The sequence below is a fragment of the Anarhichas minor genome, unplaced genomic scaffold (genome assembly GCF_050575085.1).
Source record: "Anarhichas minor isolate MPS153535 unplaced genomic scaffold, ASM5057508v1 ptg000138l, whole genome shotgun sequence".
NCBI classification, from domain to species: domain Eukaryota; kingdom Metazoa; phylum Chordata; class Actinopteri; order Perciformes; family Anarhichadidae; genus Anarhichas; species Anarhichas minor.
The window spans coordinates 348,871-376,704 of record NW_027466584.1 but is presented as its reverse complement, the minus strand read 5'-3'; the positions used below and the strand labels follow the sequence as shown (position 1 = coordinate 376,704).

The following is a 27,834-nucleotide window of genomic DNA, read 5'->3' as shown; positions in this document are numbered from 1 at the left end:
AGAAGTAGTCCGTCTCTAGTTGTGTAGAAGTAGTCCGTCTCTAGTTGTGTAGAAGTAGTCCGTCTCTAGTTGTGTAGAAGTAGTCCGTCTCTAGTTGTGTAGAAGTAGTCCGTCTCTAGTTGTGGAGAAGTAGTCCGTCTCTAGTTGTGGAGAAGTAGTCCGTCTCTAGTTGTGTAGAAGTAGTCCGTCTCTAGTTGTGGAGAAGTAGTCCGTCTCTAGTTGTGTAGAAGTAGTCCGTCTCTAGTTGTGTAGAAGTAGTCCGTCTCTAGTTGTGTAGAAGTAGTCCGTCTCTAGTTGTGTAGAAGTAGTCCGTCTCTAGTTGTGGAGAAGTAGTCCGTCTCTAGTTGTGTAGAAGTAGTCCGTCTCTAGTTGTGGAGAAGTAGTCCGTCTCTAGTTGTGGAGAAGTAGTCCGTCTCTAGTTGTGTAGAAGTAGTCCGTCTCTAGTTGTGTAGAAGTAGTCCGTCTCTAGTTGTGTAGAAGTAGTCCGTCTCTAGTTGTGTAGAAGTAGTCCGTCTCTAGTTGTGTAGAAGTAGTCCGTCTCTTCGGTTGTTGTAAAACGCAACATCAGCTTTTTCTTTAATCCGTTGCTTTGATTTCTTTCTCTCTCTGTACTCGAGCCCTGTTTTTCTGTTCATTTAGGTCACATTATATTCATATTTTATTGTAAAAACGAACTGTTTTCTCCACAGCATCATCAACAGCTTTCCTTTAGAGCGCTGCTGTGCGTCACACGGCAGCGTAGTCGTGCTGTAAACACACACATCACATGCTGCAGAGTGTTGAACACCAGCAACACGGAGCAGAGGAAGGAGTTCACTCATCACAGATGTTCTGTGTCTGCAGATGTGCTCATTAACTAAAGATCCTCGTTATATAATAAACATGATCTGTGGGACGTTGTTTAGTCAAGTCACATTTCACACACAACCAATATTAACAGAATATAATTAGACATTAACACAGATGTGTATTCAAACCAATAAATAAATAAAACATTCAACTCAAACTTGAATTAATTAATTAAATTAAAATGTTTAAAATAGATTATATTGATTATATTGTGATAAGAATTCAATAAAAAGTAAAAGAAAGTTGTAAATGTAATTTCAGATTTTCCATTGTATGTCTATATAATACATTCTATGATCCTTCTTCCCACTTTGTCCTCTTCTTGCTCTCTTTCCTTCATCTCTGTGCTCCTCTTCATCCTCCTCTTCATCACTCACAGCGTCACAGAGACACAGCTTCTCTTTGTGAGCATACTTATTCAAACACATCTTCAATAAGGTCATTAATAAATCACAAATGAATGATAATTAGTGTGAGTTAGTTCTAACTCAGACTCTCTGCTTCACTTCTCTACTTTGATGACGAGCTGCACGTCTTTTTCACGTCACTCATCACGATATTCTCGATTATCCTGATGATGTCATTTCACCTCCATGAACGTATTCAGTGTTTCTATCGTTATCTGCAGTAACATTCTGTATCGTCACATCTCTTTTTGATGGTAAACTGTGAGACATGCTGCAGCAGTTCATGTGTTTGTTCATTTTTGTGATATTACTAAGTGGATGTGAGTCATGAGTACTGATGTAGCTGTGACTCCTTCAGGGTGTGGACACTGTAAGAAGATGAAGCCGGAGTACGACGAAGCTGCTCAGATACTCAACAAGGGCTCAGACGTGAGTTTCTCCTCCTGTGTGTGTGTGTGTGTGTGTGTGTGTGTGTGTGTGTGTGTGTGTGTGTGTGTGTGTGTGTGTGTGTGTGTGTGTGTGTGTGTGTGTGTGTGTGTGTGTGTGTGTGTGTGTGTGTGTGTGTGTGTGTGTGTGTGTGTGTGTGTGTGTCCTGCAGCTTTCCTCTGGATGTGTTTCTGATTAGTGGGGGCGTGTCCCTCCGTCCTCTGTGTAATCTAACACTCTCCTATAAAACTCCAGTCCGGTGACTGCAGCAATTATGTCATCCCCCCCCCCCCGGCCCGATGCTTGGACCTTCTCCTCGTGGCTCTCTGCCCAGAGCTGGAGGTCAATGGTAAAAAGCCGTTATCATCTAGTCTGGATGGACTGGAGCCTCTGAAGACCCAGCATGCCGTTTGTTATCTCCTCCTTCCCGCTCTGCTACAGTTACTAATGCAGCGCTTTAATACACCGTAGACACAGACGGGGTGAGCTGCTTATTGCTTCTAAAGTAGACGGTGTCAGTGTTCTCTGGTGTTTCAGAGGATAAAGCGATAACCAGCATGTTGCATATAAACGGAGCTTCAGTCCTCGTTGGTCTGATGTGACGGCTCTCGTCCACAGAGTCCGGGTGTGTTGGCGGCGGTGGACACCACGGTGCACAAGGCCGTAGGCGAACGCTTCAAGATCTCCGGCTTCCCGACCGTCAAGTACTTCGAGAGAGGCGAGGACAAGTACACGCTGCCGCACCTCCGGAGCAAAGACAAGCTCATCGAGTTCATGCACAAGTGAGCAGCTCTAACACCTCCAACACCTTTAACAGGCTCCTCCATCGCTTCCTGAGTCCAGTGGACCAGATGCATCTTTTTAAAGCTGGAGGACCTGCTGTGACATCAGGGCAGCTGACAAAGTCCACGAGTATCCGATCAACTTATAAGAGGCTGACGTTGAGACTTCAGCTCAGTTTATTCTCGTGGTCGCTTCGCTTAGTCTTGTATCTCTGAATTATTGTAACTTGACCGTCAGAGCTTTCCAGACATAACTGTCACAAATATTCACTTATAAAAGCACTATTTCCATGTCTGAGGATTTTAGAAACCTTAGAAACAGGAAGTGTTAAAAATCTACATGTGAGTAAATATTTATCAGCCAATTCAAATAGTTTACAGGATGTTCAACCTTTGTTTCTTTATCCCCTCACGTCTCTATTCACACCACGTCTACCTCGTTTAATAAATGTTTGTTTTAGTTCTTATAAACATCTTTCCTCTCCGTCGTGTCTTCAGTCCTCAGGCTCCTCCTCCACCAGAGCAGTCCTGGGAGGACCAGCCCTCCAGCGTCAGCCATCTTGGATCGGAGGATTTCCGAGAGGCGCTGAAGAAGAAGAAACACGCTCTGGTGATGTTCTACGCTCCCTGTAAGATCACCTCACACACAATGCTTCTATGTCTCATGCTCTGCTGTTTAGATCCGAACACTAAGTGTGAATGTGTTGCGTCCATCTAACTCGACTCGTGTGTGATCATTTCCTGTGTTTGAATCAGAGCGCTTACGTAGCCGTGAGCTGTCTGTCAAGCTCCTCATCAGCAGAGTGAACCCCACCTAAGCCCCAGAGAGACGAGGACTGAGAATACATCTGAGCAAGAACGGAAAAACAAGACGAGAGAAGAGAACAATGTTTCTGCTGGAAAACATTTCATAATGCAGCTTCACCTCCGACGTTATACTCACCTGGTTCACCTGAAGTTTGATTTAAAGGTAGAATATCTTGAGACGAACCTTTAGATTACATCCTGGACCAGATGTTAAAAGAAAGGTCTTTTCTCTTAAACTTAAACTAAAGGAAAGATGTGCACTACACTGACTCCAGACCAGCGCACACACAGTTGAATAGAAGTAGAGAGACGGCAACATTGTTTTCTCCACCGTCGCGTTTATGGAATTCATTTTTAAATTATTCACGAGTGATGAATTTCCTCCTCCGTTTTATTTGCTTTGGTCTCCCCGTTAACGACCGCTATGACCCTCTTCATCACAGAGCGGCCGACTCATCAACGCTCACGTTCACCTCTGACCTTTGAGTCTGACGAGGGCTTCACAGAGCCAGACGGGTCGGGCTACAGAGAGACGCTCCAGATGAGCATCCCTCCCCTCACATCTGCATCCTGCTGTCTGATGAGATGCAGCTGGAGGCTGCAGAAGCTTCAGACAGAACGATCGCTGTTTTAAACTGAAGTTTGTGGTCGTTGAACCTGAACGTTCTGCAGCGTTGTAACCACAGACTGTAGATAAGAAGTGGACGTAGTCACCGTGACGTCACTTGTTGTTTGTGGATGCTATGAAGCCTCGAGTTCGGCGTTTTGTCCGTCGCCATCTTGGCTTTTAGCAACTAGTGAACAGAAAGTGACCATATTTGGACTGAGGAGGAGTGACGTCTCTGATAGAGACCTGTCAATCACCGTGTAGCCCCGCCCTAAAGCGTCCCCTGCTTTATGGTCTGTGTGACTCTAAATGGACCATAATGTACTAAATGAACATCATGCTGTATTGAAGAAGACTTGAAACTAGAGATTGAGACCATAAACTCATGTTTACAATGTTTACTGAGGTAATAAATCAAGAGAGAAGTAGAGTCATTTTCTCATAGACTTCTATACAACCAGAGGAGTCGCCCCCTGGTGGACACTAGAGAGAATGCAGCTTTAACACATGGAGCTTTGACTTCACTCGGCAGAATTGGAGGTTGCCTCCTGGTTTTAACTCCACCCTCTAGTATCAGTGGAGTAGAGTGGAGCCGTGCTGTACTTTGCTGTGTAAATGCAGCACAGGTTGATGGTCTTCTTTTATACATGCAGTGGTACATTAAAGCTTTCTCTTATGGTCTGAAGGTTTGACGCTTATTTAAAGCTCACAGACGTTCAACTGAGAGGCTGTAATTGTAGTTCTCAGGACATCTTTCTGTCCGTCTCTTTGTCTTAGTCTCTCCATCTCCGAGTCATCCTGAGTGAACACACCTGAGCAGGTGGAGGAGAGAAGTGAGAGTCACCGGCGTCTTCATCGACAGCAGAACTTCCTCTTCGCTGCGTTTAAGCAGCTTGATGACTGAAACCTTCCTCTGAGCTCTGTTCTCTCTGGTTCTCTTCATCTGAAGTAGTTTCATCATATATGTCTGTTTGAGAACCTTTAAAGGTTCTTTAATGTTGCAGCTAAAAGAGCACTTCAGCAGAATGTCTTCCTGCGGCTCAGTGAGGGAGTCCATGTGTACTGAGTTGTGTCCGCGACAGTAAAACTGTTTTTATAACACTAAATGATACCGTTTAATAATCAGTAAAGCTGTTTGGTGATCTACGCTGCGTCTTATTTCCTTTGTTTAAATAAAGTAGAGTTTGTGTGGTCGGGACGGTGCACATTAATACAACTGCAAATGCACCAAGAGGCTATTGTTCATCTGTAGTCTCTGGACAGATTCAAATTATAAAGTCAGTGCTCATTTATCATTCATAAGCGTGCAGAAACAATAACAGAAGAAGAGAGGGTATTATTATTAGTACATTGTCAGTACTCTTAACAACACTATTAAAGTTCTATTGTGCAACTCAGAGGTTCTTAAAGCTACACATGCAAATACATGAGATGAGGGATAATTATGTTGAATATAAACAGTTATGTTTCATTATAAGAGACTAAAAACATAAAAGCATGCAGAGGATTGAAGCTTCATTAGAGTTCTACATTTAAAGAAACATCGTCTCCACCTCTGCAACATCTGGAGGTCAGCACATGTTAAACACACACATGAGTGTTTGTTATTATTATTATTAACTATGAATTAACCCGTCCAATGTTCCCCTACTGTCCAGTTATCCCTCAACATCTCTCTCTGAATAAATCTGAACTTACATTAGTAAACTTCTGGAGAAACACAAAAATCACATTTTTCTCATATTGACTTTTTGTCTCCGACTGATTGTGACTTGAGATTTAATCTGAACTCTGCGTGAGAGCTTGTATGCACTCACCTGCTGACGAGCTGTTTTCTTCTTCTTGGAAAATGTCTCCGTCACCACAGGAGGTGTTCTCACCTTTTCCTCGTTTCCAACATTTGATTGTAGTGAACAGGAAGTGAAAGACGTCATCACAGTTGTTGTGGTGTAAAAGCTAGAATCAGATGTTCCTCACACACCCTGCTGTAGATGTAGCTGTGAGTATCGACTGCCGGAGCCTTTATGACGGCAATAAGGAGATTCACGGCCTCGGTGAACCAGCTCTAATGTGGCGTGAAAGCGCTGCGGAGGCGCCACATGCTTTATGAACGATGTGTGAGGTCCAGTGAGTGATGGATGGGAGTGATTTGTGTGTTGATGATGTCGTGGTGATGAGCCGTGATGGTGACGTGTCCTCGTCCTCCTCTGCAGGGTGTCCTCACTGTAAAAACGCCGTTCCTCACTTCACCACAGCAGCAGAGCTCTTCAGAGAGGACCGCAAGGTTAGTGGGGCTTTTTAAATACATTTGATATGCATTAGATGAGACATTAGTGGAGCAGCGGAACATTAAACTCACTGTTTAGAGCAAATATAACTTTTAGATCTCTGATACTAATAACTGGTCACTGATGATCCATATCAACAGATTCAGATCTCTTTGTTGTTTGATTACAGCAGCTGGTCTACAAGGATCCAGAATATCTTTATTTTAACCACCGTCCCAAAGATCTACCAATGGAATCTATATATCCAACATCTACCAAAGTGTCCACGAGTGTTCACAATGGAGGGAAACAATGGAGGCTCTACGTGTGATAAATAACAAACTATTTACATTTTAACATCCTCCACTTCCAGCCTCTCCTCTCTCCTCTCCTCTCCTCTCCTCTCTCCTCTCTCCTCTCCTCTCTCCTCTCTCCTCTCTTCTCCCCTCTCCTCCTCTCATCTCCTCTCTCTTCTCCCCTCTCCTCTCTCTTCTCCCCTCTCCTCTCTCTTCTCCCCTCTCCTCTCTCTTCTCCCCTCTCCTCCTCTCCTCTCTCCTCTCCTCTCCTCTCCTCTCTCTCTTCTCCCCTCTCCTCCTCTCCTCTCTCCTCTCCTCTCCTCTCCTCTCTCCTCTCCTCTCCTCTCTCCTCTCTCTTCTCTCCTCTCTCTTCTCCCCTCTCTTCTCCCCTCTCCTCCTCTCATCTCCTCTCTCTTCTCCCCTCTCCTCTCTCTTCTCCCCTCTCCTCCTCTCTCCTCTCCTCTCCTCTCTCTCTTCTCTCTTCTCTCCTCTCTCCTCCTCTCCTCTCTTCTCCCCTCTCCTCCTCTCATCTCCTCTCTCTTCTCCCCTCTCCTCTCTCTTCTCCCCTCTCCTCTCTCTTCTCCCCTCTCCTCCTCTCTCCTCTCCTCTCCTCTCTCTCTTCTCTCTTCTCTCCTCTCTCCTCCTCTCCTCTCTTCTCTCCTCTCCTCCTCTCATCTCCTCTCTCTTCTCCCCTCTCCTCTCCTCTCCTCTCTCCTCCTCTCCTCTCTTCTCCCCTCTCCTCTCTCTTCTCTCCTCTCCTCTCTTCTTCCCTCTCCTCCTCTCCTCCTCTCCTCTCTCCTCTCTTCTCCCCTCCCTCTCCCCTCCCCTCTCCTCTCTCCTCTCCTCTCTGTGTTCACTTCCTGTAGTTCAGTCAGTGTCTCCTCCTTGTAGTCACATGACTGCTGGTCTCAGATGAATCAATCATGACTTCATAGTTTCACAATTTAATGTTTTTACACAATCATGTTAAAGTGAACTCTTTATTAGAGGAGAGATTTGTAATGAGAACATGAAGAATAAGATGTTGTTGATGAGGTATCACCATTATAAGCTTAGTTTCGGCTGCTTTTTCTGACAAAACCGTTGGTCACACATGATGTGTTCAAATGCCGTAGGAAAGTTGATGATAATGACAGTTTTTACAGCTTCTGGCTGTCGTAAACGGTGTAGCTTTAGCGATTGTCGGCGGGTTTTGGGGTTCAGAGGGTTAAAGCATGCTCAAAATGTCTGAAATGTGTGCAAACTGCAAACTTAAGTTAAGACTTTGCCCACACAGTCTCATCAGGACATGGAGGTTCATGCAGTCACAACAGGACTCACTCGTCCTCCATCATCTCCTCTCCCTTTCATTCCTGTTCCCTCCAGACTCATGTCCTCCCACTCCTCCTCTTAATACCCTCTGACTGCAGGGCTCAGTATTTACAAACCTCTTTCATTCTGTGACTCACACACACACACACACACACAGAAAGAAACTTGGCCAACGCTGGTGAAGCTGGCAAAACTCCGATGTATCATCTCAAAGCAACACCTCAGCTTAAAAACACACTGATTTTATAATTCATTGAGATGCTGAACCTCAGCGCGGTTCCATTAGCAGTCAGCCAACGTCGCTCTCATTTGGTTGGAATTTTCTCAAAATCACTGTCAGATGGTGTGAAGCGGTGACGTGTCCTCAACCTCTCGGTCATCCGTTTCTTCTGAGGCAATCCTTTGTAACATTAGTCCTCACAACAGTAAAGCTCAACAGATGATCTGGAAGTAGTTCTTTGTGTCCACGAGCTTGGTACAGGCCTTAAGTTTACTCTTTAATTCATAGAGATAGAAATACATCCGATAGATCATCACAACGTCCTCTACGGTATGAAAGACACGAGGGAGAAATGATAGTTGTGACATCGACTGAAATAAGTCAAACAAACAGAAACTCGGAGCGATGATTCTCAAAATGGCCACCAAGAAACAAACCATTGAGACCGGAACCACCTAAAGGAAACACATGTTGACTTTGTATTTTAAGGGGAAGGTTGAGTCACAAATCTTTTATTTTGAAACATCTAGCGGCCACAACAGCTGGAGGCACCGAGGTTTGGATCAGTTTGACGTTCTTGATGTTTTTCTGTGACGGTTCTAAATAGAGACGTTTGACCTCTTCCTCCTCTCTGGTGGTGGCCGGCGGAGGTGTGAAGCAGAGTAAATGTTGAGAGCTGAACATGTGTTTGCTCAGCAGTCCTCTGTTTGAGAAGCTCAAGGCGTGTTACGATCACAGTCTATTCGCTGCTCTCGCCTCATTTACCAAAGACAAACAGCAGCTCAGCTGCAGCTTAGAAGACGCAAACAATCAGAACTCCTCATTCTGTGCTGTGTGACAGCGGGGGGGTAGTGTCTACAGGGCTTTTGTTCTGAGCCGTTGTGTTTCCCTCAAAATTCTAATCAATAGCTGCATTAAAGGAGCAACACCTGTTGTTTCTGTAATAAGAAAACTCTTTCATCTGAGAATTTGATGTATTTGTACCTCGGTGCTGCTTCAGAGTTAATTTATTCAACAAAAAGTCTGGTCAAGATGCTTTATCTCCATGACGATGATGAAACGATGACAAGATGATGACGGGACAATAACGGGACGATAACGGGACATTGACGGGACGATAACGGGACATTGACGGGACGATAACGGGACATTGACGGTACGATAACGGGACATTGACGGGACGATAACGGGACATTGACGGGACGATAACGGGACATTGACGGGACGATAACGGGACATTGACAGGACGATAACGGGACATTGACGGTACGATAACGGGACATTGACGGTACGATAACGGGACATTGACGGGACGATAACGGGACATTGACGGGACGATAACGGGACATTGACAGGACGATAACGGGACATTGACGGGACGATAACGGGACATTGACGGGACGATAACGGGACATTGACGGGACGATAACGGGACATTGACGGGGACGATAACGGGACATTGACGGTATGATAACGGGACATTGACGGTATGATAACGGGACGATAACGGGACATTGACGGTACGATAACGGGACATTGACGGTACGATAACGGGACACTGACGGTACGATAACGGGACAGTGACGGGATGATAACGGGACACTGACGGTACGATAACGGGACACTGACGGTACGATAACGGGACACTGACGGTACGATAACGGGACATTGACGGGACGATAACGGGACATTGACGGTACGATAACGGGACATTGACGGTACGATAACGGGACATTGACGGGACGATAACGGGACATTGACGGGACGATAACGGGACATTGACGGGACGATAACGGGACACTGACGGTACGATAACGGGACACTGACGGGACGATAACGGGACACTGACGGGACACTGACGGGACATTGACGGGACGATAACCGGACGATATCCGGACATTGACGGGATGATAACGTCTTTAAACACTAACGGGGAGGATATAAAACATGCAATATTGTTGACGAAAAAAAGAAGAGATTGGAGTTCAACAAAATAAAAACTTGACCAAAATCTTGTTAGGGTTAAAATATGCAGACAGTAACACCAGGAGGTTTATTCATTAATGTAACTGATACCAATCTGTTAAAGTATTCTGTGATCTGCTCCAGTACGAGTCCTGCAGACCAGTGCTTTGAAACCAGACCCGACTGGTGATGCGGGGCTCCTCAGAACTGTAGCTATCGGATGAAGTGATGTGGGGCTCCTCAGTCACTTGAAGACGGATCAATAAGAGAATTGACTGCAAGACCTTTGAAGAGCAGCGACTCTACGGCTTCATTCTCTCCCGTCAGTTCACAGCAGCTCTGATTGATTTCACACAGAGGGAGTCAGGAGTTACATTACGTAGTTAACATGCAGCAAATACTCAGCTTTAATATAATATTTACAACATTCCTACTAATCTGTTTACATAACTAATGAGGATTCATATTCCTGTCAATCACTGTGTAGCCCCGCCCTAAAGCATCCCCTGCAACCCCTTTACTAGAGAGAATGCAGCTTTAACACATGAAGCTTTGAAGAACTTTAAAGAACCGGAGGTTGACACAACGGTCCACTCATCTACCATCACGATGCTGCTAATGCAGATTCTCAACATTTGAGTGTTTGCATCTGGGAGAAAACCCAAACACTTGTATTCTTAATGAGGACGAGAGGTTTTGAGCAGAGAAGTGTCGGATGTGTTTTCCTCCTGCAGCAGATCTGTCATTTCCACGTTCAGACGGGAAGCGATTTATTTGGCGCTCAGCAGCCCCGAGAGACGTTCCAGCCGTCCAGAGGGACTCGTTGGGGCGACTCGTCACTAATCGATGCGACAGCCTCGGAACATAAATCTCCCTTGTTGTTTTTATGTAGGAGTGATTATTATGGGCTTTCTGTTTGTTCCTCTCCACACCACCAACTCCAAGTGGTTCAGGCGAGCATCAATGCATCTTTGTGAGCTGGAGACAAACTGCTCTGAATGCATGTAAATGTTACAGTTGATAAATGTAAAGTAGTGGAGTCGTTTTTTGTGTTTATTTACGGTTATAATAAAGTTTATTTGTTCTGGAAATATAGTGAGTTCAGTAACAATAACTAATTGAACCAAAACATGCCGGTTGTGAATTAATATCATTGTTACAGAACAATAAAATGGGGAAATACTATAAAACACGAGCCAAGTGATTTAATGAAGCTGCTTTCAGAAGGTTGTTGGAGGCGAAAGCTGTTTCAGATCTCAGGTTCAATATCCAGCAGAGTAAATGACGACCGACATTAAACTGAATCATGGTTTTTATTATCACAGATTTTATCTTCTCAGCTTCTCCTCAAACGAAGATAAAAGAAGACTTCATATGAGTTTTAATCCAAATACTGTTCATGCTACGAAGTATGCTAATATGCTAACGGTGTAACAATGAAAGGGTTGATTTCACATGAGCTTCTGTCACTACAGTAGATGTTCTGCTGTGGACGTATGTTAGACTCCTAAAAGAATATATCGGTTAAAGTGAACGCTATATTTAGAATGTTTTCACCTCTTTACCTTCATATAAATATTTATGTCTATATGGAGAAGAACCTCATCCAACCACACTTCTATGCCTTTAACCTCACCTGATGAGCAGCATGTCCAACACCTGGACGACTCCGTGTTGCGTCACATTCGTACAGCATCACTCTCAATAGATTGTCTGGTGTTCCCTCAGATTGTGTACGCCGCCGTGGACTGTACGGGAGCACAGAACCACGAGCTCTGTAAGCAGGAAGGAGTGGAGGGCTACCCGACGTTCGTCCACTACAACTACGGCAAGTTCGTGGAGAAATACAACGGAGATCGAGGGGTAAGTGCTCAACACACTGAACACATGAGCACATTTCTTTCCTTTGTGGGTGATAAAGAAAGTAAAAAGCAGACATAAGCTCTCTGCTTAAGCCAGGAACTCCCCGGAGACTTCATTAAAATACCAATGTGTCCATCAAACATGTCCGGGGTGATGGAGAGTCAGTCGACGTTGTCCTGCTGTCAGGCTTTCACCTCCCGACTGAGCCTCAGGAGACTTAATTACATCACACATTTAATAGTGAATCTGGACAACAGTCTTTAAACGTAAGATGTCAGTCTTTAGTTGTTAAGGGTTCTGAAAGGCTCCATAGTGTGTAGCAACATCTTTCATGTACAACTGCCTTTAATGTTTGATGTTGCAAAAGATTATCTTGTCACTTTCATATAATTGTTGGCTCTTTGTTGCAGGTGTCAGCCAGTAAAATGGTGGTTTGCACCAACAAGGATTCATTTAATCTAAGAGTAGTTCTTATCAGAGTTTAGCAAAACTGGGTTAATATGAGTAAAGCAGAGCTTTGTTGCTCAATTAAAAACCAATCTCTGCCTCGTAACTCTAAGTTTAATCAAAATGAAATCAACAGTTCGCTACCAGTATCATCCCGTAAAAGGAAGCGTGCATCTACCAGGTTTCTATCCTCGTATTACGTATACGGCGTCTCTACGTCACTCCTCCTCAGTCCAAATATGGTCACTTCCTGTTTAATGGTTGCAAAAAAGCCAAGATGGCGACGGCCAAAATGCCGAACTTGCGGCTTCAAAACGTCCACTTCTTAAAACCAGTGTGTGGCCTCTACTCGTGGACGAGAGTCTCGTGACATCATGAGACGTAAACATTAGCCGTTAGCTGTAACGTTAGCTCTGAGGTGCTAGGTGAGCCAGCGGTCCAGATGCACGCTTCGTTCTGCGCGGTGATGCGGTTGGCGGATGTAGTTCGGTAGAAAGAAAATAGTTCCTACATGAACGTGTCACGATATTTCTAGAAAGAGAAAATTGCTGTTGAGGTTCCTGAAGGTCCGTCTCTCCGCAGGAGGCCGGCTTCATCGGGTTCATGCGCAGCCTGCGAGGTCGAGACCAGGAGAAGGTGGTGGTGAAGAAGAAGGAGGAGCTCTGAGGACGTGTTGCACTGTGACCTCTGACCCTGACAAGGGCCCAATTAGCACTGACGGTGGGAGACTTTATGACCTCAGCTTTCTTTTTTAATATTCCGTGGCGATGACCTGCAGAGACACCTCGAGACTTCTGACGGGCAGAAAACAAAGTATTTTTGTTGTTTTTGCCCCCAAAACAACACTGTGACAACACGTGTGAAAGGCTCCACCTATACTCTATCTATGCAACACGGGGTCTCAGTGGTGGTGGTGGTGGTGGTGGTTAAAGGTGGAGGCACCGCAGGGGTCCAGTCCATCAACCCGCTGTGATTTATTTTTATTTTTTCTTTAGAAAGGACTTGATTTATTTTTTTGTTTGCTTCAAACTGTGGCCTTAAAGATGTGAAATAAAAACATGCTGGAGCTGAAGAAAATAAAAGAAGGGGAAGAAGAAACGCCAAATATCATCCTCGTTACATCTCCAAATATTAACATTCACAGCCGTAGTGATGTAACGAGCTTTAAGCTCATCTACATACTGAGCACGGAGAGGCTGAATATTTACATAATGATCATGAATATATAAAATAATGTCAGAATCATGAATTCATCCCTTCGTTCCCGCTGCAAGCAATCATGGATTCCAGCCAAAGTATCCCACAATCCCCCTCTGCACTCTGGATGACTCAGACCTCACTGTGGTGTGTTCAGGGCTTTTATTTTGAAGGGGTGTGTTTTTATGTCTCTGCCGCTTCCTGCAGAGCTGAACGACACCGAGGAGCCAAAATGGCGGCTCTCTTGAGTAATTAGGTCTCCAGACCCCCCCGTCCCCTCACTTGTTTTGTGACTTTTCTTTTTAACTCTTCGGCCTCATTAATATTTAAAGCTGATCTGTGATCTGTGGCTGAACTCGTTTCATTTTTCCAGACTTTTGGTTTCCGTCGTTATGAAAACGGTTCTCAGGGAAAGCGAAACACAATTAAAAGGGAACTAGTTTGTTCTGTCATTACTCTTTGTTCATTCCAGCTGAAGAATATTTGAGCCCTTAAGTCACCAAAACTAAATATTGTTACTTTTCTATCTCCAAAAAAGCAGTCGTCCTTCAGATATTTCTGATTTTTAAAAGACTCATTCCAGTTCGGTTCGTTCGTTCGGTTCGTTCAGTGTGTTCAGTGAGACTTTAACATTTTATTTCCACTCTTGTGTGTCGAGTATCTCTTTATCTTTATTCTCCTTCATGCTTTCACAAGTCATCGTTTCCTTTGTTGTTTATATTTTATTTTTCAGCCATAAGAAGTTTTCATCCCAGAAAAGGAGCAAGATTTAAAAATAAATAATAAAATCAAACATTTCCAACATGTTACTTTCACTTGTTTTTATTAGTGCTGCCCAATCAAAGGCTCCTCACTGATTATTATTCACATCTTCATAGATTAGTTTAAACTGTTTGTCATAAATACTTTAGTACAGAACGTGAATATTTAGTCCCAAAGAAAAAAAAGATGAAAATAAAAGTCCTCAACACAGACTCAACCTTTATTGTTCTTTTCAACCTCAACAAAGGTTCCTGCTTCCTACCTTTCACAATAAAAGCCCCAGACATAATATTCATGCAGATAGAAATGTGAAGAGTGTGTGAGCGGTCAGCGAATCACTGAAGTCTCTATGATGAGGGATGGAGCCGGACCTCCAGTGGAACCAATCAGAGGCCACTGACCTTAGACTGAAGGTCCTGGTTCTGGTTGATCAGTTTCAGAAGTTGCAGCACTTTTTCCTGCTTAGTTCTATTTATTGTTTATCTTTGTGCAGCATGACAATAAGAAGTGAAGCTCAGTGTTCATACAGGAAGAGTTCAAGTGTCTCTAAGAGGACCGCTTCTGTGACGTCATCTATAGAAGTCCACACGTGAACCTTTCTCTTTCATTATGTTATTGATTTTCTTGATCTTTTCTATTCACACACGTCAACGTCGGGACAGATGAAAGCTCCACCTGTCGATGAAATAAAGTGACTCTGCTGTGGAAGAGAGAACGATTCCTCCAGCTGCTTTCTCTCACGACGTCGTAAACAAAAATATTTGCATCCTCAGAGATCCACTCGATGGAGCGTCACTCTACTTCCTCTTTATGATGCCATCGATTGGGGAAATGTGTGAGTTATGGTTTAAGACATTAAAATATCAAATGTTTCCCTCTGATGGAGCCGTGAAACCATCCAGAGGTTTATGATGAAAAGCTTCTTGTTTCTGCAAATAGAGCCGAGATATAGAAACAATGAGCCTGTGAGATGAAGAATGAAAGCTTTCTGTTGAGTCTCTGAGTCAGCTATTTAACATGAGATGATGCAACCAGCTGCATCACACTGAAAAGGATCTTTATTCAAATAAGCTTCTGAGAAATGTTAGTTTTTTACACTAAACTACATTTATTGAGTTCTTTGTGAGCACAGAAACAAAGAGCTCAGCTCAACATTGTTCAACACAAAGAGCGTGAACATCAGAGGCAGTTTGTGACAAAAGGGTGAAATTACAATGAGTGTTAATAATAATGACTCTGTGTTCATGTGTTCATCAGAGAGAATGTTTGTGTTGACGTGGTGTTCATCTCGTATCCAGGACCTAAAGATCTTCCTCCATATTCAAAGACATCAAACACCTACTGAGCTTGAACCAGGAGCAAAGAGACGGGTTCATATGCAAAACCACGATATCTTTATATCTGTTTCCACTGAGATCTTTAGTTTTTAGACTTTAGAGAGCTGAAGACTTGGGGCTCATTCACATCACATGATCACATGATCACATGACCCTCATCGCTGTTTAAAGTTCATTCCTCACAGTCTGTTCAACATCCTGTAAATATGACATCATGGTCGTTTTTAATGGTTGCTTGTATGTTGAAAGTAGTTTTTCTTGATATGAAATCTTAAAATCTGGAGACTATTTTCCTTCCTCACCTTCAGATACATCACACGTTGTCTTTGTCCCCTGAGGATGTCCAAGGCAGGTTAAATGAGACGTCCGCTCCAGTTTAAAGTATATGAAATGATGGGCCGGTTATGTAGAGTCCTCGCTGCTTTTAAATTCTTACAGCTATAAATCTCAGTATTGATTTTTTTTTTTTAAAGCTACGTACAGCAGCACGATATTTGAGAGCGCTCCACGACAGTTTTATTAGTCCAATAAATTCCCAAGAGACTAATTTAAAAGGAACAATCCGATGTGGTGCAGCGGAGGCTGAGCTAAACTTCCCACAATGCATCTTGTTCGTGTAAGTGAGACCCACACTAGCTACCAAATGTCAATGCAAATATGTATTAATGTAATATATCAGATCAAAGTGCATCGTAGGTTTCCTGTTAAGAACACAGTGGACACATTGGCATGACGTTAGATTTTAATATTCATGTTCCCCAGAGGATGCTTCCTCAGGAGTTTGCAGGACGTATTGACTAAATCTCAAACTCCACGTTCACAGACTGTCACAGATCCAGTTTTTGAGTCTCTCTCAGACATCTTGAGCCCTTTATGAACACTTTATGAGCACTTTAGGAGCACTTTATGAACACTTTATGAGCCCTTTATGAACACTTTATGAACACTTTATGAACACTTTATGAGCACTTTAGGAGCACTTTATGAACACTTTATGAACACTTTATGAACACTTTATGAGCACTTTAGGAGCACTTTATGAACACTTTATGAACACTTTATGAACACTTTAGGAGCACTTTATGAACACTTTATGAACACTTTATGAACACTTTATGAGCACTTTAGGAGCACTTTATGAACACTTTATGAGCACTTTAGGAGCACTTTATGAACACTTTATGAACACTTTATGAACACTTTAGGAGCACTTTATGAGCACTTTATGAACACTTTATGAACACTTTATGAACACTTTATGAGCACTTTAGGAGCACTTTATGAACACTTTATGAACACTTTATGAACACTTTATGAGCACTTTAGGAGCACTTTATGAACACTTTATGAGCACTTTATGAACACTTTATGAGCCCTTTATGAACACTTTATGAACACTTTATGAGCACTTTATGAACACTTTATGAACCCTTTATGAACACTTTATGAGCACTTTATGAACACTTTATGAGCCCTTTATGAACACTTTATGAACACTTTATGAGCACTTTATGAACACTTTATGAACACTTTATGAACCCTTTATGAACACTTTATGAGCCCTTTATGAGCCCTTTATGAACACTTTATGAACCAAGAGCTCAGGTAAAGGTGTTTAAAACGTACTCTCTCTCTGTCTCCCCCCTCTCTGTCTCTCTCTCTGGACTCTTCTTCTAACAAACCGCTCTGAGAACAAACCTAATATTACCGTCAATGTGTTTCTATTCTGCAGGTTTTATGGTTCGGTGTGAAGAACATTTCGGTCTCTAAGGACGACTACTTTAGACATTTAGTCTTATTATTGGTTCTCACCAAAGACACTTAGTCCTTAAAAATCACATTTCATGAAATAAAAATCTATAGTTTTTTGTTCTATGTTGTTTTTTTGGTTTGTTCGATATCTATATTATGTTTTTATGAATTTTCTGTTAAAAAAAGAAGAAAAAGTCAAAATCCTGCACTTAAACTAAGGGAATGTTCTGCAGGTATATACATATATATGTATATATATATGTTTATATATATATTAGCAGAGTCATAGTGAGCTCCAGGTCTGAAACGTGTAATGATGACATCCAGAGACAGGGACCAGTTTAGTGGCTGTCACCATGAATGACGGCTCTGCCTTCCTCTAAAAACCTGAACACTGGCTGAGACCTGAGGCTATTCATCAACCTGTCACACACACACACACTGTCACGCACACACACTGTTACGCACACACACTGACACACGGGCTCATGGGAGATTTCCCGGGTCTGAGTGAAGGATGAGGCCTCTCACCGTCTCTGTGTTGTGTTCTTGTTTCCTTCTTTGCTCGGTTGTGTCTTCTTCTACGTTTTAAATGGAACGTCTTAGAATAGAGGAGAGAAAACTGCTAATGTCAGCGGACGTCCTATTTCTAGCACTAAAGAAGCTCGGCAGCTCCGGGTATCTACGCATTATTCATTTTTCATGTTATTTTAATTTCTACATTAGAATAAATCTTCAGCTGCTCGGGGGAGAAGGACGATTTGTTTTACGGCTTTCAGACGAGAAGAAGAGAGAATAAAGAGATATAATTAAAATCGAAATGATGAGACTCTGTCATATCTGTTATAACATCAAGTTAATGAGCTCATGAATATTAACGCAGGAGCTTAGTGTTTACTGTCTACTCACCTTTAGCTCTGCAGTAGATCATCTTTATGTTTTGGTTCATTCTGTCCTGGTTTCAGATGCTGACGATGTCATAATGTAAAGATGTTGAACAATATAATCTATTTAACTGGCCCTGCATAAAGAATTATCATTTATTATCTCTTGCTCATTGGCTGTGGGATATATGATTGAATTAAACAATTCATACTATTCAAATTTTAATAAATAGTATGTAACTTAATTAGGTGTTTATTGCCAAAGTAATCAATAAAGGTATTATATAATATAATTATGATAAAATAAGCAAAAATCCATAAAGAAATAAGAAACCACAAAATGAATTGTAAGAACCATATTATTAAATCTCAAATTAGAGACAAATTAACAAATTTGTAGAAAGAATAAAGACAGAAAACTGAGAACAAAATAAATATGTAGGCTACATAAATAAATGAAAATAGAAGATAAGATTTTTTTTAATTATACATTTTTTCAGCACAAAACATTTGTATTGATGTTTTATTTGAATGAACCCAACATGAACAGTAATTAGTCAATGTGAGAGAATATAAAAATAAATGAGAAACAAATATAAATGAGACTGAAGCAGGGACAGTGTCTATTTAAGATTTTATTTTATTTTTAAAATTTTATTTCACAAAGTTCAAAAGCATTTCAATGTTTTTAAAAATAAATTAAACCCTTTCCCATTTATATAAATATATATATATATACACAGCCTACTTAATCCTACCTTTGTGTACTTCTACTTCAATCTATTTAATATTTGTATATGATTTAACTGGGAATAAAACTACGTGTTGAATTTCATGCAAATATTAATTTCTGGTGTTTTATTGATTTATTTATTTCAACAGACGTGATGCTGATGAGAGGCTTTTCTTTACCCACAATGCACAGTGTCACAGCCACGTCAACACGCTACTATAAAGAGTGTTAGCTAGCCGCCTAGCACAGCTGCACATGACAGATGTCCACATGATGCTACACTCGTTTTGGGTAATTTTTATTTTATATTTATATTAACTTTGTGCCTTTGAGTCTTCTGCGTTACGTACGAGTAGCTAGCTAGCTGTTAGCTCATTAGCATGCTAACGCTAGCTGCAGAGAAATTGATCTGCGAGCAAGCTAATGAAGTTAGCTGCTAACGGGTAGCTAGCTGGCTAACCCGGTCTGGTGTAGCTAGTTGCCTTAAATTTAAACTTTCTTTATATTTTAAAACATGTTAGAAACATGGTATGAAACACGAAACGTGTAGCTAGCTAATGCGTTGAGTTTTACGTCATTAGATGTCACGTTTACGGTAAATAAACCTACTAGCTCCTTAGCTACCCGCTGCTCATTAGCTAGCTAGCAACGCCTCTCCTCTGTCGACCCGTCATCGTAACGTCTTCCTGTTCTTTACGTTTATTAATGTTGAGTCACTTCATGTTTGAGTCAGATTTTTTATATATATATATATATAAGCTCCTCGTGAGATTATCTGTATGTCTTGTCTGTCTCTCTCTCTGTCTGTCTGTCTCTCTCTGTCTGTCTGTCTCTCTCTGTGTCTCTCTCTGTCTGTCTGTCTGTCTCTCTCTCTGTGTCTGTCTCTGTCTCTTCATTCAGCCTGAGGAGCTGTCCATGGTTCTGAGCATCATAACATATTTAATTTAATGTGTCACAGGATACATATCTGACTAACCAGCGTTATGTTATGTTGTCAGGATGTGGTGGAAATATGTTACGACTCATATTAAAGTAAACACACCAGAAAGTTAAATATAAACATACAACATCACTAGTACATTTGAAGCAGTAGTGTTAATATATATATATATATATATATATATATATCTCTATCTATCTATCTATATATATATCTATATATAGATATATAGATATAAAGATATAGATTTAACTATACAAAAGCGATTAGACAAAGTGACAGTGGTGGTACACTTGGATAATATATATTGTGATTAATGAAACTTAATGTTGTCCTGTCTGTATTAAAACAGCAACATGAAATACATAGTGTATAATGTACTCACACAGTACAACATATTCACATAATATACTATAACGTTCATGAAGAGTGTTTTACATGTTTAAGTCACGTAAGAGGAAGAAATGAGAGAACACTGCTGTGGGTGTGTTGTGTGCAGGCACCTTAATGGTTTATTCTCTAATTACAAACACACAAGTTCCTCCTCACTGTTTTTAAGAACTGTGACACCATATAGAAGATCACATGTCTTCATGTTTTAACACAACTACGGTAAATGATGGTTTATAGGTGAATGAAACGACTCCTTCCTACCGACAGACATTTAACGTATCTTTAGTTGCACAAACCTCCAGGTTACTTGTGTGAATCTTGTATTTAACTAGATACCTAACGTTGAGCTCATCGTGTGTGTGTGTGTGTGCGCGTGTGTGTGTGTGTGTGTGTGTGTGTGTGTGTGTGTGTGTGTGTGTGTGTGTGTGTGTGTGTGTGTGTGTGTGTGTGTGTGTGTGTGTGTGTGTGTGTGTGTGTGTGTGTGTGTGTGTGTGTGTGTGTGTGTGTGTGTTCAGTGAGACTGCCTGAGCTGTAAGATGTCGACGGTGCTGTTTGCCTCCGTGGTTCGGGTCGGAGACGGCCTCCCTCTCTCTGCGTCCACGGACTACGAGCAGGACAATGAGCTGCAGGACACCAAGAGACACCTCAAGGGTCTCTCCAAGAAGCTCGGACAGTTCCCCGACCGCTGCACGCTGAAGACCGGACCCTACAACGTCAAGTAGGTCACATGGGACCTTATGTTTAATACTCATAATGTTTGGTAATTTTAAAAAGGCTCTTTACTTTCTACACACTTTGATCTAACAGACGTGATTCAGAAAGTATAGTTATGAGCCTGTCTGTCTCTGTCTCTCACTGTCTCTCTCTCTGTACCTGTCTGTCTGTCTGTCTGTGCTCAGCGTATCAGTTAACACTGCATGGCCTCAAAGATAGACGAGCTGCATGTGAATGTGTTAAATTATCTGTGAACGTGTGAATTTTAGGCACAAATATGCTGAAATGTTTCAGAATCAGAAATGTGTATTGTGTTGTTGTTTTTAATCTGCTCTGTTTTAATCTTGGTGAACTAATAACAGTTTTACGAGTGCGCTGGGTGTTGGATATCTGATGGTTTGCACCTCAAACTACCCGAACGTTCTGGCCTTCTGCTTCCTGGATGAGCTGCAGAAAGAGTTCATCGTCACCTACGACCCCAAACGCATCGGGAGCGCTGTGAGGCCGTACTCCTTTATCGAATTTGGTGAGCAATGACAGTTTAACGTTAACCATCAGAGTGTAAATAAAGTTTAACATTAACCATCACAGTGTAAATAAAGTTTAACGTTAACCATCAGAGTGTAAATAAAGTTTAACATTAACCATCACAGTGTAAATAAAGTTTAACGTTAACCATCACAGTGTAAATAAAGTTTAACGTTAACCATCACAGTGTAAATAAAGTTTAACGTTAACCATCAGAGTGTAAATAAAGTTTAACGTTAACCATCAGAGTGTAAATAAAGTTTAACGTTAACCATCAGAGTGTAAATAAAGTTTAACGTTAACCATCAGAGTGTAAATAAAGTTTGACGTTAACCATCAGAGTGTAAATAAAGTTTAACGTTAACCATCAGAGTGTAAATAAAGTTTAACGTTAACCATCAGAGTGTAAATAAAGTTTAACGTTAACCATCAGAGTGTAAATAAAGTTTAACGTTAACCATCACAGTGTAAATAAAGTTTAACGTTAACCATCACAGTGTAAATAAAGTTTAACGTTAACCATCTCAGTGTAAATAAAGTTTAACGTTAACCATCAGAGTGTAAATAAAGTTTAACGTTAACCATCAGAGTGTAAATAAAGTTTAACGTTAACCATCAGAGTGTAAATAAAGTTTAACGTTAACCATCAGAGTGTAAATAAAGTTTGACGTTAACCATCAGAGTGTAAATAAAGTTTAACGTTAACCATCAGAGTGTAAATAAAGTTTGACGTTAACCATCAGAGTGTAAATAAAGTTTAACGTTAACCATCAGAGTGTAAATAAAGTTTGACGTTAACCATCAGAGTGTAAATAAAGTTTAACGTTAACCATCAGAGTGTAAATAAAGTTTGACGTTAACCATCAGTGAATCCAGAGCATCGGGTAAATCCTGACTCCTTGTTATTGACTTCCATCCATCAGACACCTTCATCCAGAAGGCCAAGCAGCGCTACAACAGCCCTCGCTCTCTGTCCACCAAGATCAACCTGGCTGACATGCAGACGGAGATCAGGCTGCGACCGCCGTACCAGCTGTCTGCTGAGGACCTGCAGGCTGTCAACGGGTTCTCAGCGCGCACCTCCAAGTACAAGAACATTGGTACGAGCTGACTCACACACACATAAGTGTGTGTGTGTGTGTGTGTGTGTGTGTGTGTGTGTGTGTGTGTGTGTGTGTGTGTGTGTGTGTGTGTGTGTGTGTGTGTGTGTGTGTGTGTGTGTGTGTGTGTGTGTGTGTGTGTGTGTGTGTGTGTGTGTCTACAAACTAATTCCAATAGGTCAAGTGTAATTCAAATGTTAGATGATGCACTGCAGGTCGTAGAAGATAAACATCACCTGATTAAAAATGCACATCTGCTGATGAGTTCTGGTTCAGTTCTGCACCTTTTTAAACAACATGGAAGAGTCTGCAGGTCTGATGTGAACCGGTCTGAAGCCCAATAACAAGTATTGTTCCTGTTCTGGTGCAGTACAGGAACAATACTTGTTATTATACACTCAATACTTTTACTAAAACACAGTACCGGGTGTAACAGTGAGTCCAGTATTGTTCCTATTCTGGTGTAGTAGAGGATACTTTATAATAGTCACATGACACAAAAACAAACAAAGGAAAAAGGTTTTATTTGTAAAAAGCGGCTGCTGTTTAAAATACTATCGTCCCCTTTAGACTTTTAGACATTTAGACTTTTAGACATTTAGACTGAAAACGGTAGAAAAGTACCAGCGGTCCTGTTCGGCTCCTCTGCTGCTCTGTGTTTCAGCCTCCAGACATCTCCTCTCGTGCGCTCCGTCACTCCTCAGCCGACCTGAGCTAAGCGATGCCACCTTGTTGTGCCCCCCCCCCACGCTTTGTTCACTTCCTGTCGGTCGCCCTTGCCAGTCTCTGGTTTTTCTCCGAACATAAATCATTTTGTCCGGAGGGATGAAGAATATGCTAATCTGATAACAGTGACGCGTCGTTTCTACCGTGCCAGAATATTTATGAAGTCAGAGGAGTTGGGGTTAGCTGAGGATGTAACCTCGTCTCCTTTCCTTCCTCCAGCTCCCTCCCAGATGTTGGAGCCGGTGACTCTCTCGGGCATCGTGTCCTGTGTCCTCAGCGTCCTGTGTGGAGGCCTCAACCTGCTGAGAGGAGTCCACGCTATAGAGAGCATCCTGCAGGTGAGATGAGACCACGTCAGACTTTATTACACGGTCACACGGTTTGTCGTCGTAAGACAGGTTTGCACAACGACATTTAGATCGACGTCCCAATTTACTTGTGTCTCTCTTCAGGTGAGCAGGTTGTCTGGGGGGTTCAGTCTGTTAACATCCGTAGAGCTCTGCGCAGGCACCTCTTGTCACCAATAAGCTCAGTAGACGTTCTGGTTTAATCCCCTGCTGTAGAGCCCTGATGTCCTAATGGACCCTGAATGCCTCATGACAGCTTGTGATGTTTCTATTGCTCCTCTTCAGAAATACAGCCGTTCATGATCTTTAACAATAAATAATATACAATGAATGAATGATGTAGATCATTTCTATAAACCTTTCTTAACCAAAGGTCTGGCTGAACTGGGAGGTTTAGACACAACAGACCAGACCGCTCTGTTCTACACTGAACATGTGAGACGTATGAAGACCATGAAGTGCTCTAACAACGAGTAAATATCATTTTAACATGAATACGGAAAGTGACAGAAACGATGTACTTTAAAGAGTAGTTCTGCACCATGTAGTCGTGTTAACACACTTCTTGTTCAAACAGGGAGATTCACTGACTTCACCTCCACACACAGTGGTTCAGATCGTCCGTCTCCTTCGTGCTTCCCTTTGACTTAATTGTGGAAACATTATCACACATTGTAATGATCGTCATAACCCATGAACCTGTTTAAAAACAGATTAAAACTGTCCCTAGCCTGAATGTGTTTCAGTCTGCTTCATGCCGTCCGTTTGCTTCACATTCTATTAAGCTAGATGAAAAGATGACGTTCATTTTCTTGTCATGTTGGTTTTCGGACGCCTCGTCTAGACACGGACGACTAAACTAAACCTCCTCCTCCTGTCTGCAGAACGACGACGAAGACTTTAATTACGTGATTGCCTTCTTCCTGGGCACGGCGGCCTGTCTGTATCAGGTAAGTGATGCTCTGCAGTGAGAGCGGCTCGTCTCTGGCTGACTAACAGCGCTGCACTTTACAGCTCAGCAGCCTGTCAGCTCGACTAACATTAGCAGAAAGCTCTGAGCCGCTCGACCGCCGCTTCCTTCTCTAAAGCGTTTCCATCAGCTGCTGAATCCACGATGAGAGGAACTGATATCAGACGGGCTTCTTATTTAGACTTATTGTCTCATGAAGGACGTTAATGATGGAAACATGTCGACAGAGCAAGGTTCACGTTTTCCATGACTTATCCAGTGTTTCACATTACCTACAGTCTAGTTATTCCTGTTACAGCTTCATAATGAACCGTCTATATTCGTACAATCTCACGTCTTAAAGCTGCATTCTCTCTAGTGACCAGCAGGGGGCGACTCCTCTGGTTGTATAGAAGTCTATGAGAAAATGACTCTACTTCTCTCTTGATTTATTCCCTCAGTAAACATTGTAAACATGAGTTTATGGTCTCAATCTCTAGTTTCAAGTCTTCTTCAATACAGCATGATGTTCATTTAGTACATTATGGTCCATTTAGAGTCAAACAGACCATAAAGCAGGGGATGCTTTAGGGCGGGGCTACACGGTGATTGACAGGTCTCTACCAGAGACGTATACGGCGTCTCTATGTCACTCCTCCTCAGTCCAGATATGGTCACTTCCTGTTCACTGGTTGATAAGATAACCAAGATGGTGACGGACAAAATGCCGAACTCGAGTCCACATACGTCTTAAATACAGTCCGATCCTCAGCATGAGCATTAACTGTATCACTCAAGGACACTTTGACATGTGGACGCGTGGGAGTCGGGGATCAAACCACCAACCTCTTGGTTAAAGGACGACCCGCTCTGCCCACGAGCAGCAGCCCCCTCATGCTGTGTAGCGACACAATGTGTGTTTTAATTAAACTGTTTCATCGAGCACAGCATAGTTTATCTAGCCTCTTAGCTCTCACGGTGCGTTCACTTAAAAATGTAGCTCACAAATTGTGCCGTCCTGTATTTCTTCCTGTTTCCTGTCGCTGTGCTCTCATCGCTCTGTGTTCTTTCAGTGCTACCTGTTCGCCTACTTCTCCGTGTGGAGGAACAGTAAGTCGTTCCTGGCGTTGGCGCTCATCTGTCTGTCCAACATGTATCTGTACGAGCTGAGGAACATGTGGCAGATCCTCTTCCACGTGGCGGTGGGAGCCTTCATGACGCTGCAGATCAAACTGAGGCAGCCGCTGGGCAAAGCGCCCGACTACAACGTCTGACGAGGAACCTTTTTATTTCAAATACCCGGAGAGCACAACGGGCCGTCGCCCTCCATGTTCTGGAGACGCAGCGGAGAGACTAAACCTCCCACTCCAGGGAGGACCAACCAAAAAGCACCAGTGGACACATCTCAGTGTGGACTTCTTTGGATTTTATTGGATCCATTTGGGACGTTTTACTGATGAAGACGTTCTAGTGCAGCCATAGTTTATGTCACGAGTCCTGCATGTGTCCAGTTCTTTGCAGAAACTCGTCCTCATCCTGCAGACTAGTGATCAGAAGCATCAAACAGTTTAAACTCTGACTACAGCTTTAGACTCCTGAGCTCAGCCAGTGACCCACGTAGGCTAAAGCTAAGCTAACATTCAACAAACTAATCTCCATTTCATTCATTGTAGACGACTTAGAATATTACTATGAACATAAAGAGACTGAAATACTGGACGTTCATTTACATCTTTTGTGATTCGTGTGTTTCATGCACTGTTTTGCACATGTGCCCGTGTGGACTTGAGCCCGGTGCAGGACTCTGGTTCAGGTCTCGGTTTATAAACTATGCAACGCTGCCCTCATTTACCCCGTACTTCATTTTGCAGATCATTTTCTAAGACGATTAATTTATTTACTGACGTGTGATGGATGAAACTCTAGATTTATCATTTTGATGAGTTGTTTCTTGATTGTTCCGTTATGTTATATTTTAGCAGACTGACGTCTCGTCGTCACAGAGTAACTCCTGCTGCAGGTTTCACACCGACACCCTCCCTGTGTGCTGCAGGTCTAGTCAATAATTGGGACGATTAGAGGAGATTTCCTGCAAACATTCCCAACAAATACTAGAATCGCCTGGAGGAGCAGTGAGTCATCGCGTTGTTCATGAGCAGCTCAACACTTGTTTATTAGACGTGACGTCGCTTCATGTGATTCATGCTGTGAGCTCTCTGAGCGGCACCACACCTCCATGACCTCGCGCTGACCTCACGCTGCTTCACAACCTGGACCAGAACTCAGACCGTTGTGTTCACACCTACAGGACCGGTGAGTCTGGGACGTGAACGAGCTCGTTTCCAGGAGGAGCTGCTGAAAACCTTCATGTGTAAATGTGCTTTTACGTTTTCACATTTGGATGTTTGATTTGACATCAGGCCTTTCTTTAAAGGTCAGAAGACAGACGAGCAGAAGATGTGAAGTGTTTTGATTTGAAGTGTTGATTCATCTCTTCAGTGGAAACATCTGGGCTCTTGTTTCTTTATTCTCTTTCTAAAGATCATTAAAGACTTCTCAATGCTCTCTGTTCTCTAACGTGTTTCTATCGGAGCTTCATTTATCGTTTAGAGAAACCGTTGAGCTTCACTTCTCTTTACTCTCATTCACTGTAGTTCAGATTAACGTCCGTATTTCATTTCTCTCTCTGGAGCAACGACATGCAGCACATCCTCACATCCACATTCAGCTGAAGCACTTCTTCTTCTCTTATTTATTTATATACACGAGATGTTATTTGTCGGCGCCTCATTAGAAGAAACCAATTTCCTCCAGATGTCGATTTAATGGAGCAGGAATATATTTATATATATATCTTTATATTTATATATCTGTGGATGTTGATGACTAACGGGAGCTGCAGGTTTAGTGTCGACTACTTGAAGCTCCATTTGAACTGGTCGTGCGACGAGTGAATGTTTATTTGAGGCAAAGCTTAAAGAAAAATCAAAATGCTTTGGTGAGGATTTAGTTGTTGCTCATTTAAAAGTAGTTTAAACGCTTAAATGCACATCACACGTCACACGTCACACCTTCTCCATCACCTGATTCCCTCCTGATTAATGTGCCGAGCAGCGATCTGACGTCTATATGGATGATAAAGCATTACTAGATGATGCAGCACTCGGGGCGCTAATCAGCAGATTAGCATGTAGCTTCCGTCTCTTCATCATAAATAAACAGTGA

The 27,834-nt window shown here is 42.3% G+C and overlaps 2 protein-coding genes across 2 annotated transcripts in view; both read left to right on the top strand.

Annotated features, from left to right (window-relative positions):
- pdia5 (protein disulfide isomerase family A, member 5) overlaps window positions 1-14,248 on the top strand; it is a 46,388-nt gene extending 32,140 nt beyond the window's left edge. Inside the window, exons 12-17 of the mRNA XM_076085092.1 lie at window positions 1,615-1,685; window positions 2,301-2,464; window positions 2,963-3,093; window positions 6,092-6,162; window positions 11,666-11,800; window positions 12,830-14,248. Coding sequence (XP_075941207.1) covers window positions 1,615-1,685; window positions 2,301-2,464; window positions 2,963-3,093; window positions 6,092-6,162; window positions 11,666-11,800; window positions 12,830-12,913 — 656 coding nt within the window. The 3' untranslated portion in view covers window positions 12,914-14,248. The remainder of the gene's footprint in view (window positions 1-1,614; window positions 1,686-2,300; window positions 2,465-2,962; window positions 3,094-6,091; window positions 6,163-11,665; window positions 11,801-12,829) is intronic.
- Window positions 14,249-19,092: 4,844 nt separating this feature from the next.
- Window positions 19,093-27,174, top strand: sec22a (SEC22 homolog A, vesicle trafficking protein). Its single transcript, XM_076085086.1, has 7 exons — window positions 19,093-19,203; window positions 20,761-20,963; window positions 21,322-21,485; window positions 22,411-22,587; window positions 23,533-23,651; window positions 24,545-24,610; window positions 25,683-27,174. The coding sequence occupies exons 2-7, from the start codon at window positions 20,782-20,784 to the stop codon at window positions 25,881-25,883; spliced, it is 909 nt and encodes a 302-aa protein (XP_075941201.1). The 5' UTR covers window positions 19,093-19,203; window positions 20,761-20,781; the 3' UTR covers window positions 25,884-27,174.
- The last annotated feature ends 660 nt before the right edge of the window (window positions 27,175-27,834 follow it).

What these genes read in the sequence shown, in the direction of transcription:
- sec22a (XM_076085086.1), top strand. Translation starts at nt 20,782, where the DNA reads ATGTCGACGGTGCTGTTTGCCTCCGTGGTTCGGGTCGGAGACGGCCTC. An exon ending in CTCCAAGTACAAGAACATTG is followed by an intron (nt 22,588 to 23,532) that starts GTACGAGCTGAC and finishes TCCTTCCTCCAG; the next exon opens with CTCCCTCCCAGATGTTGGAG. An exon ending in CGGCGGCCTGTCTGTATCAG is followed by an intron (nt 24,611 to 25,682) that starts GTAAGTGATGCT and finishes GTGTTCTTTCAG; the next exon opens with TGCTACCTGTTCGCCTACTT.